Raw genomic sequence first — 13,517 nt, forward strand, 5'->3', positions numbered from 1 at the left:
TACGTACAACGCCGTCCGAAGGCAGGCATACAGCATCTACGTACACGTACCCGATGTACAACAACCTGTGTAGAGCAGGCACGTATAGGACTGTAGCTCGACTGACGCCGTCGGGGGTCGTTCGAGTGGCGCCCCCGTCATCATCATCATCATCATCATCATCATCATCATCATCGTCATCGTCATCATCATTGTTATTATCGTCATTGCACCGCATCACGGTGTTCGGATATAGTTACCTGGACGGTTCGCGTGCGCCAACCAATTTGAGAAACGAAACGGAACGCAACGTAGACGAAGTTACACGTGTACCTGTCTATATACTTAAAAAGTACGTATAGGTACCTCATAATACCATCGACACGGGTGTCTGCGGTTTTCATCTTTCTGTATTCACCTCCGTTTACCAGTTTCTTCTCGTGTAGAAGTCTACGAGTATGTAGGTACGTACCTAAATACCTTTGCCACAGGCGTATGTATAGCCTGGTGTAACCTACGTACATACCTGTATAAGCGCAGAGCTCGTCCCACCAACTCCTCCTTTATACGGCCCATAAACCTCCCCCCCCCCCCATGCCTTGACTACAGCAGCATAACACCGAAGCTCCGAGAGCGGGAAGATTAGAGCACCATTTATTTCGGCATTGACGACCCCGCCCATGAGTGCAGTGCCAAGTAACCCCCCGAGCGTAGGAATTAGGGAGGTGAATCGGTACCGCACGCTTGTGTAGGTATACGTATTTACCTAATAGTTACCACCCACCCACCCACCCACACGCCTACACAACGCATACGGATGGATAGGTGTATCTGTATCGTGGGAATCGAGCTGGTACGGTAAACTTCTTGCTTCTGCACAAGTATGTACATGTATTATTAGGGTGGTCCATTTTTTTCCTTTTAAAGTGCCACTCGAAAAATCTGTGACAAATACTGAACAAAAAATAAACCAATATACGTACAAGTCAGTAAGGTGTGCGTATAAAAATAAATAAAAAATATAAAAATAATTGATAGCGCCCCCTAAACATTCTTCAAGTGGCACATTAAAGAAAAAAAGGTTAACGACGGACCCACGCTAATGTATACGTTGTGTATGTATAACCCGTCGTACCTACGAAAGATTTAATTTTGCACCACATGCAGGGGTTCAACCCGATGGCTGAACAGTCCGACTTCAATTCCGCCCCCCTCCGCCTCGATAAGCCTCCGGCGCTTTTGATTCGAACTTGATGATTCCATCGAGTATTTCTTTTTTCATGTTTCTACTTTCCAATTAAGCCCCTGGTCGAACATTTGCCAAATTTCCGGATCGTAATTGATGGTGCAGAATTGCAACGTCGTGGAATTCTTTAAATTGTCAGATTTTTCAAAGCTGTTATACGGTTGACGATTGACATTTCGACGAGAGACCGAGGAAAATGAGAAATAATATGATCTTTATAGGTTGCTAATTCGTGTACATAGAAATTGTTACCTATCATCGCATCGTCTAAATAACATTATGTAGCAAATGATCGTTATAATTGTAGAAATAATAATTGAATAGCGTGTGCAGGCTATTATTATACGGGCATTAGACTGATTATTCTGTTAGATCGCACTTCGGTTACATAGATTGTCAAAACGCATGCGAGACAAAAATATGCAGGAATAAATAACCGCAGCTTAATTGCAGTGCAAGGATTTATAATAAGTAGGTAAATCTATCTTGCACACTCGAGATAAAATTAATGTTCGAAATATGAGCCATACGTCCATTTCGTACATATCGTATATCTTTCTATACGCCACAATATATCTGCGATGTAGGAAGCTGGGTATGAGAAGATGGGGATTGGGTCTAGGTCTTAATAAGATCAAAGTTATAGAGGTCTTTTTATCTCTCCCTCTTTCTCTCTCTCTCTACGTAAGACGAGGGGTGCGTCATTATCCGTTGGAGTTATAATACGCCGCCACGAGTATCTATACCGCGCAGGAATGGTTCTTCCCGCGGTTTGTAGTCGGTCGTTCAATTTTTATCGGTAGCCGAGGGGTTTCAACCCTTTCGGTCACACATCTTTTAACTCGATATTTCGGCTCTGACATCTCGGGTTATTCTCGGTATAGTTACTAGGGGGTTTTTGGGGTCACTGATCACGAATCTGGAGTCGGAATTTGATCATTTCAAAATACAAAATAGCGGATCCAATATGTCGAATATAAAATCGACAAAACTATCGTAAATTCGGTGATTGACTGAAGATCTTTTGGGTTATACGAAGTAACAAAGATCATTTGAAGCTGTAAATAAACTGCGGTAAGGCTAGGAGACAGAAATTTTTTATGCGGAACGCTGAGCATCCGCGACTGCGACTGAAAGGGATAATCGACAGCCCGACGATGAGAGAGGGAGGTAATCGCCCGGATCTGTCACGACGATCCGTTCCGAGAGCGCATTTATACGATGCGTGTACACGCGTCACGGATCGCATAATGAGCAACGAACAAGGAACAACCTCCTCAGCTCGTTCGAGAACTCCGGCGCGGTGTAGCGCGGCAATAAGGAACAAGAAAAGAGCGAGTAGAAGAGATTCTTCTCCGTCGGCGCGGCGGCGCCGGCGGCGGCTTCCAATTTTCGTGTATCGGCTAATAACACCGCGGACCCGACGACCGCCTGCCTTCCTTGCATGCTCCGGGGCATCCCCGAGCAAGTTATCCTCCTCTCTAAAACTTCCAGACAATTCCTTCGTTTCATCCGTCCGTCCGTGTTGTTCCATGCGGCGAAACGCCGAGTAGAAAAGCGTATTCGAAAACAGTTTCGCGAATGTCTACATTTACAATACAATACATGATACGTACTACGTGCAACCGTGTCTGGTACTTTTCGAGCGAACGTTATATTGCACACTAGAGCGATCATGATCGGGTCACACAAAATGTAGTTGTGGTATTTTATTTATTTATTTCTTTTTTCTCGTCAAATTTACCGCTACCATGCAAAGAGGAGAAATGATTTGTGACCAACTAAGTAAGTAACGAACGATGACTGACGGATTGCCAGCGATCTTCGGTTTATTACGTTACTAAATCGACCAGCGCGGGGGGTTAAAAAGGGATGCCTAAAAAGATTCCCGGATCAGTGATTACCGCGCGCGGATATTTTGCGTGCGGATAATTGCGATCAAAGATATATATCGTGGTTGCGCGGAGAGGAAAAGGGTGGGTTACAAACACGGGGGTTTCTGGGTAACGCGGTAGCCTATCCTTCGTCTTATGGATGTATGAGTATGTATGTATGTACACGGTATAGTTAGTCGTTATAGCCGGGGGATGACGTGAGTCACGCTCGCGATCGAAAACGTCCGATCATTATCATCATCATCATCATCATCATCATGATCATCGCGTTTTCTACAGTATCGCGACCGAAATTCTCAAGGAGGAGTTTCCGTCTGCCTCCTCCCAAGAGTTTGACGTTCCTCCGCGTCTCGCGAACGCGAGGGAGGGAGGGGGGGGGGGGAAGCAAAATTTCGCCCTTTTCGAATATCTGCGTGTAAATTCCTATGTAATATGTATGCAATTTCGTTACGTCGGTGTACACGGGAGAGCACGCGAGGATTCGCCGCGCGCGCACAGACGCACAGACACACGGGGTGTTTACGTAGGATATAGAGACTTACTCACCAGCACGTCCTGAAGTAGCTCGTGTTCGTCGAGGAGGATCACCTTGCAGTGGAGGAGGCGAGGCCTGCGGCGACCGGCGGGCCGCAATCCCGGACACAGCCATTCGACAACCATCTCCGGCTATTCTCCTCACTTATCGCTCGTGTACGACTCGTCGTGAGTTGTACGGATATCTTCTTCTTTGCTCCCTCTTCGTTTCAACCCTTCGCCGCACATGCATACGTACGTACGTATACGTATATATATATATGTCTGCCGTGCTATCTGCTATATATGCGGTATTATACGGACGTGTATATTATACCTACAGAGATGATCAGAGCGCCACTTTCTTCCCGCTGCACCGCAGTCCTTAGATACTCTTTAAAATCAGTTCCCTTCCTCGACGTCCGCCAGCGGTATCACGCCTCGTTCCTTCCCTACTCACTCGCTAATATCTCTCCGTCTATTTCCATCCTGTATTAAACAAAGAAACAAGAAACCCTTTACCATTACGTAAATACGTGCACTCTTTGTAAATTGTTAGTCGGAACATGGTTGGTTTGATATTGACACATAATTCGTAACGGGGAAGCGTGGTTATACTGGGGTATTGCAAATTTTTTTATTTTTTTTTTTATTTAGTACGCGAAAATAGAATATCTCAGCCAAACGTGAGCTTTTAATATTAATATTCAGAGGTGCCTATTTTATTTTTTCCACTTTTCATCCGAATAACAAGCAAAAAAAAAAAAAAAATCGGAAAAATTGTTGAATTTGTTTTTCTAGTCCACGGCTTGACTTACAAACTATCTAAATACAGATTCTTATAAGAAATTTCACGCTCTTTAAAAAATTATAGAGATTAACTTTTTCCAACTTTAACCGATTAAGAGGTATTCAAGATGACTATGTTCATAGGCGAATCTCTCTTAATCGGTTGGAGTCATGAAAATATCTGCCTCGGTACTTTTTTCATACAGCGTGAAATTTACTATAGGAACCTATATTTGAATAGTATTTAAGTCAAGCCGTTTAGAATAAAAAAAAAAACAAATCCAAAAATTTTTCGATTTTTTTACCCGTTACTTGAAAGAAAAAAATAACATAGGCACCTCTAAATATCAATATTAAGTGCTGATATTCGACCGAGTAATTCTATTCGAGATGCTCTACCGAAATATTGATGGGCGTTTGATGAAAAAAAAAAAAAAAAAATAACATTATTTTTTTAGAACACCCTAAGGCATACCAATAATAAAGATATACCGTATAAGTAGGTAAGTACATAATTATGCGTGTGTAATGTTTATGTGTACGATAAGAGCGTGACATGGGTGTAGGTCGATAGACATACAGTTTCGTCATGTGGTCCGGGCACAGTTCTGAACGCTTCTCCCGACTTCTTGCTCATTCAGACTACCGATTCTGAATCAGTTCCATACATCAACGCCCGAGACACGATCGTTGTCTGCGGTGAAAAAGTGAAAGCGCTCTTCTTGGCCTGGACGTTCTCTCGCGCTTGAGTTAGTCTTTCCTAACACTATACCTTTCTTTCAATTTTTTTTCTTTCTTCTTCTTTCATGCACATTTTTTTCATGCACCCTTATCGCGGTGCATTACCGACCGTACGTTCCTTGCACGTCTAATACAACAATATCACGCCAGGCTATACCTTACAGCTACAACTTGCCGCGCATGCGGCGCGGTTAACCACGCTCTTCAGAGTCGTGTGTTACACTTACGAGTACCTTATACCTACTACGAGAAACTCGACGCTCGCTACACTGCAGATTTTTGCAGACGTCTATCCGCCCCCTCGTATCCACCGCCTGCATCCTCGCTAGCAGTTCGCGTGCCTCCCTCCAACTTTCCCCTTCTCCTTAGACCTCTTCTCTTTTCGATATGCCTCAAATTTTTTCGACAGTCTTATCACTCCGCATCCCGCTCATACACGGGATACATAAGATATCTACGTGTATACATATATATGTATATACATGTACCGAGGTATCGATCTGTCAATCTGTTCGTCTATCGCGAACACGTTTTTCCTCTGCGCTATCGAGTGTACACCTTGTACGCGATAAAATAAGTTCAGTCTTAAAAAGACGATGCCTACGGTGTCTAGTACGTAAGACGCGTACGTACGATGTACATGGAGAGAGATAATTATATGAGAAGAGATGCGGAATTAGCCACGACGACTGATCTGCACGCGTGACACTCGCTAAAGCGTACGTCGGGGAGGGGAGTAAAAATCAAAATCGAAGCGAGAAGTTACAGGTATAGGTATGCAAATAAAGATGGAATGAGATGGGTGGTACGGGTATATCGTCGAGAAGGAGAGACGCGGAGTAAACCGAAGCGCATGGCTACTCGTCTTTACCGTTACTTAGCATCGGCGGCTTCGTACGTGTCGTGTACATCCATACATGCATAAATATACTCGTACATAGGAGTACACGCGTCGTGCGTGTGAACGTAGGTATGCTATGCCCGGTGCTCCGTACGCCGTCATGCACGCGCCTCTGCATACGCCACAATCTTCGTACATGTACAACGTACAGTATACGTATACCACGTGTAAAATTCTAACGTTGCGCAAAAACTCGTCGATACGTGTATATATGTATTGTAACAAAGGTACCTACGCTCCTCAACCCTACAGATTCGAACAAGGGGATATTAAAAGTAGATAAATTACTTGGCTGCTGCGCCAACCGCTGTTATTGCAAAAACAGTCTTTCTCTAAACGTTAGCTCGAGAGCGTCCATTTACTGGAATAGGTAAATGATTTTGCCGTGTATTTTCCGTGAATTTTCACCGCGTTTGCTTCATTATCGCAGAATCCCTTTATTCTCTTGTAACCCAAAGTTACGATATACGTACATATACGCAGATATGCATGGGCGTGCGAAGGCGCGTCCATTTATAGCGTGATGTACGAATACGTAGAAACGAATGTAGGTGTAAGCCCGGCGACAATTCGAGCGTTGCGGTTCTCCTGCATGCGGCGTGGCTGCACGTCGTTGCTGCAAAGGAGTCATGCACCACCTCCACCCACCCCCGTATCATCGCGGCACTCTTCCTTCTCCTTCTCCTTCTTCTTCGCGGCTGCACACTGCATACTTCGCGTTTTATAACGCCGCTATAACCCGGACGAGTAGTCTGCACAGCTCGCGGTGCTCTTCGCTCTTCGCTCTCCGAACACGCACCAGACCAGACTGCGCAACGAAATCCAAAGAGTTCCTCGACTCGCTTGATCCTCGAGTGGCGCGCGTGCACGCGCATTATTCACGAGGTTTTAAGTTAACTGCGTTATCGTAACGAAACATTGGGGAAAAAAAGGCTATTTTCTTATTTCGACAAAGATTTCGAAGGAACGAAGATTGCAAAATATGAGTACGTTCAGTTTTATCACCGTTTACCGAAAGCCTTTGATAAATGATGAATTCCTTTATTTGTAAATTAATTTTCGGCAACCAATACGCGTATGCGGAATTTATTTAATAACCATTTTTCACTTTCTTCCTGAAAATTACCGAAAGATAAAGTAAAGAAAAATATTTCGACGATAGTCGTATAACGCACGTTACGACATTGACGCAACCGATTACCATGAACGGTAAATCGAAGCGCAGTGCGTCGTGTATAATACGCGTCGTGTTCGGTAGATGAATAACGAGATGCGGCGGTCGTTTACCACGGCATCGGATATAACATATAATATAATATAATATCGTATAACTGATTTCTTTGCGTAGCCGTGAATTACCGACCGCCAGCGGCACGCCGCGAAAGTTTTATAACCTTATTACACCTACAGACATTATTCGTCGATTCCATTTGTATGTTATAGCTGGTGTTCGCGTTCTCGCGTGTACAGCACTAGTATTGCAACGATGATGGCGGTGCGATTACACGAACGAATAAATAAGACCGAGTACAGTCGGGTCACTTCCGGTTTGATCTTCCCAGGATTAGTTTTCTTTCCCTTTTATACTTTTCATTCATTTTTCTCCCTCCTTCCTTTTTATTTTTCTCTCACTGCATACCGCGAGGTACGAGATAATCATGCCTACAACAAGCAGCCGTACTATCCAAGGTATTATACTTAGATACAGTACACCGTATAATTAAAGCGCGAGCGTTGCGCGTCTACTTTGCAATTTGTGAAAAGAATTCGTTTGAATCTACCGATTAAAAAGTTAACACAGTGTATATAATATATAATATATATATATGGGCGTGTATATATATACATGGACGCAATATACCACGTCTACAATACACCCTATACATAATGTATTACACACATTCTCACTTACATCTGTGCGATTTAAAATTCGAATCATCCGCAAGACGTTGCCGCGACCGTACAGTCGCAGTGCAGAGCACAAAGAAAGAACCCGGAAGACGGCCGGGTTCCGGATTTTAATCGAAAAAAATGCTGCGGCAGATTTCTACCACCACATGGAGTCACGAAACGCGACATGTATAGAAGTCAGTGTTACAGGCATATATATATATACAGCAATTCGCGAAATGGGAGGGACGAGGAGGAAACATTCTTGTCACAATAAAGAACGAAAAATAAAATCTCTCTTCAGGGAGAAAAGGAGGAGGAAGAAGAAGAAAAAAAAAAGGCTAGCAGAGAGGTAAGAATATAAGGAACGAAATCTATTTGTTGTCTATATCATCTAGAGAGTAGAAAAAAAGACATGCTCTCTTCGATTATTTTGAGTGCGGGGATATCGTGGAGGCTGCCGAGAGAGAGAGAGAGAGAGAGGAGATGAAAGGAGAGGACATCTCCATCCGAGGGTTTCGTTATTGCATAGGGACCATGCATATCTTCTATCACCGGCGGAGATGAATTCGACTTATTTACGTCCCTACACTCAGCCCTTATATAATAATATGACGTTGCACATGTGTATATGCGTACATACGCACGTGTATTGCGAGCTCCTCGAAAAGCCGGACGCAGAGCCACGACGATAGGGTTGTTATACCTACAAGCCTCGTTAATACCGGGCTTAAAAGTTTCTCTTTGATATTTGCAGGTACATAAAGCTTTTTCAAACGCATCCTCAAGTGGGACGGCGGGTTTTAATGCGTCATATACAGTAACCAGAAGTTATACGCGTGAAAATATGCTACCGTTGTTTTCAACGTTCGTAATCCTTTCGATTCCGCCGACCGTTGGGTGTCGGATAAAAACGTCAAATTGAATTTCCTCGCGCTTTGCGCCATGCTTTCTGTCCGAAGAAATTATCCTTGACCGGATGAAAAACGAAAAAACAAAACCAACACATTGCTTACAAGCGTATGAAAAAATATATGAAATTTTCGATGGCTTTAGCCGAATACATCAATTCTGAAATAATAATATATAATAATTCATAATTAACCATATAATAATTAATAATAAAAAATAATTCATAATTAACCCGTTCGCTTCTTTGTAAATTATAATATTCAATTTTGATTCTGGTTTTTTCTTAAACAATTTATTTGAGATATACCGCATATTAAATAATTGTCAAGTATATGAAATAGAGGTAAGATTTTCTAACGAATCCATTGCGGCTGTTCATTTTTTGCAATTATTCTCACATTGCGAGAAAAATACAAATTTTGAAGAAAAAGAAATTCAATTTCTGAAACTCGTCCAAAACATCTCAAAATCGTCCAAAAAGTGTTTCTTTACTCAAACAAAGGCATTTAGAGTTGATATTTTAATTTTAAAGTGAACGGGTTAATACCGCAAAAGATGAAATATTACAGGTACGAGGTGTCAGTTTACCGACTTTTTTTTCACTTCAGCTCGACAAGCCTTAGTCAAAACCCCTGCATACCCATACAGCTATTATACATGGGTAATCGAGCACTGTCGCGTATCAGAAAGCTTCCGCTATTCGCAATACTGGTTATAGAGTGTGTGCATTTTAAAGATCGCTTGATGTTGGTTACATGTGTGTATATATATATATATATATATATATATATATATATATATATATATATATATATATATATATATATATATATATATATATATATATATATATATATGCATGTGTGTATGTATACACCTACATAAGCAAAACTGTAAATCTCGTCGTAACGTCGCCCGAAACGAACGGAACGTTTAAGTAATTCATTCAGCAGCAGCGGCCTGCGTGTACCGAACACCCGAATCTCTTTTTTTTACTGCCGGATCATTTGTATGTCGTACCGACGTACGAAATTGAACGTTGCCAAAAGGCGAGGAGAGAGCCGCTACGATTACTGCCTCTGTGGTGTATGATAATAACCATAACAATAGCAACAATAACATACATATACCGTATAATATATACACGTATAACTACGTCCTTAAGCCATATCGCCACGTTTGCATTAAATGCGCTAATTTCGTATACATACGCGAATATACCGATTCACATACGTGTAATACGATAATGGTACCCTGAGGGATATTAATTTCTACGGGGAAATTCGAGCCCCGGGTACAATCAGGGATAGACGAATATCAATGGAGCAACAATCCGGGGCTCGTCTATCAGATTCGAATGGATGTACGTAACGTCCCTCCGCCTCCTTGCCGCATGCTCGCCTTCCTTCTCGAGTCACACGAGACGCCAATTAGTCGTTCACGTAGGCATACGTCTGACAACTTTATATTTCGGCTTACCGCGTGGGTGTGAAGTACAATACCTATGCGTACACACACGTGCTGTATGCAGCACCGTGTTCCCGCCCATCCACACACAGACACACACACGCACACACACTACACGCATCACGTTAGTACGGTACGGGAGAGTTCTCCCGAACGTCGGGGAAACCCGGATTTACTCGCGAACGGCGAAGACAATGCTTCCCTCCCGCCGTCCGTATCTCCTCGTGCTTACACACCTGAAACGCCTCCTCGTCCTTTTCTCTAGGGTCAAAAGCCGACGAAACGCGGGCGTCAATTGAAAGGGATGAAACCTTGCGGGGAAGGAGGAGGGATGAAGATAAGGAGGAAAATGGAAAAACGGTAAGCGGCAAACATTGTTTCGTACGCAGCGTGAGGATCGTGTACAGTGTTGAAAAGAACCTAAAACCTTATAGTTTTCACTGAAAATTTCCCAGTTGTAGTAAGTTGATAAAACCTAAATCGGTCAGTTTATTAACTCTATCTATATTCTGTTTAAATTCAATTCGAATTGAAGAAAAATTACATAATGTAGAAAAAAATTTCCACAGTTTTCTCGACTAACAAAAGTAAACTCGTTACCTCAAAATATCATTTCTAATTCCCATGACAGAAAACGGATATTTTCAGTATTTCTCCATGACCAAAATTAAAAATCCCCCGACAATTCCGGGGTTTCCATGACCATTTTTAAATACCCCGACATATCCAGGTTTCCCAGATTTTTCAGGTGAGTCATCACCCTGTAGGACGTAGTTTGCTATGAGGATTTTTTATACCTGAATGCACCGCGCGGTGACTCGTTCCGTTCGGTTCCCGGTTTCCCAGTCGACTCTTCGGAACCTCAGAATTCACCGATTCACGTGCAGAGTGCGAGAGGAGAGTGAAAAATGAAAACAAACAAGTATAACCGCGCACTCGTCGAGCGGTATGAATGAACGACGCGACGATCTCCGTTCAGCTGATCGTCCCACCTTATACTTATACCGCGCGTCTTTCTTACTACTATCAAATAGTGCAAACGTCACGGGAACGGCGGTTAAGTATAATCGGCGGCAAATCGTCACTGGGGAAGAACGTCGTCGGCTGACAAGGAGAATTTCGATGAAAAACTGTCGTGCATTCAAAGTCCGACTCAAGGTATCTACTACGTACGCATATACGTGCAACACACATAGGCGCGGATAATGGCTGACGATTAGAACGAAGAAGGACCGACCGCGACGCACTTCCAGCTTCCCTCGAGGCAGAGTGCGGACTACCGCGGACCGAGCCGAGAGGACTGACTGACACCGGTCGCCGGCAAGTCGACGATCCTCGCGGAGGACGAGGGTGGAGGAGGAGGAGCCGCGCGGAGAGAAAAGGACGAGACGGCGAGGTGCTGGACGAAGGAAGGAAGGGTGGGGGGGGAGAGGAGCAGACGTAGGTGGCGTACGTACATTCCGATACGTACGTGTACACGTGTACAGTAGGACCTCGATTATACCAACAAATTCGGACCGAGCCTGGTTCGGATAACCGAAATGCAATTTTTATCGCAAGGTATGACAATATCGTATACCGCACAAATTTAAATCGACAAACGGTCCGTATTAAACATCCAAATACATAATTATTGAACCTTTTTCGTACATCAAACGATTGTTTTATTACTTTGGTTTTACACAATCGTTTATTGTCAATTGACGAACGGCTGCTCGACATCTCTTAGCGAGCAACAATGTATATATTTCGCACCAAAAACCTAATAATTTTTTGCTCGATTTTTGAGACGGTGTTGAATTAATTGTGCATTCGAACAAATCAAGTCATGTTTCGTATAATTGAGGGTTCCGATAATCGAGGTTCTACTGTGCTTAGCCGTACGTCGACGAATGCGCGGAGATGCTTGTAGTCTCCGCCCCCCCGCCCCTCTGCCCCGTTCAAAAAAAATCTCCGTCTCCCTCATCTTCGCACCCTCGCCCTTCCTTTTTCTTCTTATCCGAGCTAGATTTTTCTCATCTCTTATCTATCTCATCTTTTTTTTAGAGTCAGTTGTCTGCATGCTCGGTCTCAAGGTGTTATTATAGTCGCGGTGTCCTTGTGTTGAGTTGGATTTTGTCAGGTTGCGGGTCACATTACGACTCGCGTTTACTCCAGAATTATAATTGATAATTTATACAATTTACGAATTGACGGAGAGTGGTTTTCATTTTATTTATTTTTATAGTGAGAAAAATTAACGAGTTGTTATAATGCGTTGTGCGATTGGTTTGAATTTACTTGGGAGCAACGCTTAGAACAGCTGATTACAATCGTGATTTTCAATTGGTAATTTGAGAAATGGAAAAGAACTTGACTATTATCAATTACATATTGTAATTTGCGTTGATTTTTTTTAATTGCAACACTATTTATACGACAAATTAAAATTTTGCCATTAAATGATTTCCATACAAAAAGTGTCTAAATCATATTTCATAAAGTTAGGTCAGCGAACAAGAAAATTACCCAACTGACGCATTTCTTCGATTCCTCAAATAGCATTCAATACGTGATTTCTGACATCATCGACTCGACGAGGTTGCAGATTGTGTAAAGTCGATGTTCCGTCGTTTTTAATATTTCCGATCAGGAATGAAAACCCGACAAAAGCTCGACCTTTTCCCGACTGCAGGAAATAGTTGCACAATTGTATTTTGTAATTGCAAGAAATTTCGATTCTAATTATAACTGTTATCTACAATGGGAAGAAAATTTCATACCGGTTACAATTCTATATTGTAGTGGAAAAATAAACTGATACTAATCACTATTGGATTTTGTAATTCCAAAAAGGTTAATCATAAATTACAACATGTAATTTTCACTGTCTAGCACTTCTTATAACGAATGTATGAAAAAGTAAGAGCGTAGTAAAAAAGTGTTTTCCTTCGTACCTCTGCACGTAATGATTGATCAATCCGATAACGACGTGCGTAAAAAATCTCGGTCACAAATTGAACGAATTACAATTCGTCACTCGTCAAGTTCCAGAATTTCGCGAAATTAGTTTGATTAAGGAGAGAATTTATTGAAAAAAATATATATATTATACAAATACAGTGAATATTCATGGAAAAATTGAGACAGATACAACCATCCGTAATTTCATTTGCAAAAGATCCAACGAAAGTTCTTTGGTTAA

The 13,517-nt window shown here is 42.3% G+C and overlaps 1 protein-coding gene across 8 annotated transcripts in view; it reads right to left on the bottom strand.

The window, feature by feature from the left end:
- LOC107223082 (band 4.1-like protein 4A) overlaps window positions 1-13,517 on the bottom strand; it is a 54,152-nt gene that overhangs the window by 13,518 nt on the left and 27,117 nt on the right. For 3 of the 8 annotated variants that reach the window (XM_046744572.1, XM_046744571.1, XM_046744573.1), the window contains exon 2: window positions 3,667-4,122. In XM_046744572.1, coding sequence (XP_046600528.1) covers window positions 3,667-3,780 — 114 coding nt within the window. In that variant the 5' untranslated portion in view covers window positions 3,781-4,122. Of the gene's footprint in view, window positions 1-3,666; window positions 4,123-5,002; window positions 5,292-11,130; window positions 11,633-13,517 lie in introns of those variants that run through there. The other 5 variants (XM_046744575.1, XM_046744574.1, XM_015662657.2 and 2 more) reach the window with 4 other exon arrangements.

This window comes from Neodiprion lecontei, chromosome 7 (assembly GCF_021901455.1).
Source record: "Neodiprion lecontei isolate iyNeoLeco1 chromosome 7, iyNeoLeco1.1, whole genome shotgun sequence".
In the NCBI taxonomy this organism is placed as follows: Eukaryota; Metazoa; Arthropoda; class Insecta; order Hymenoptera; family Diprionidae; genus Neodiprion; species Neodiprion lecontei.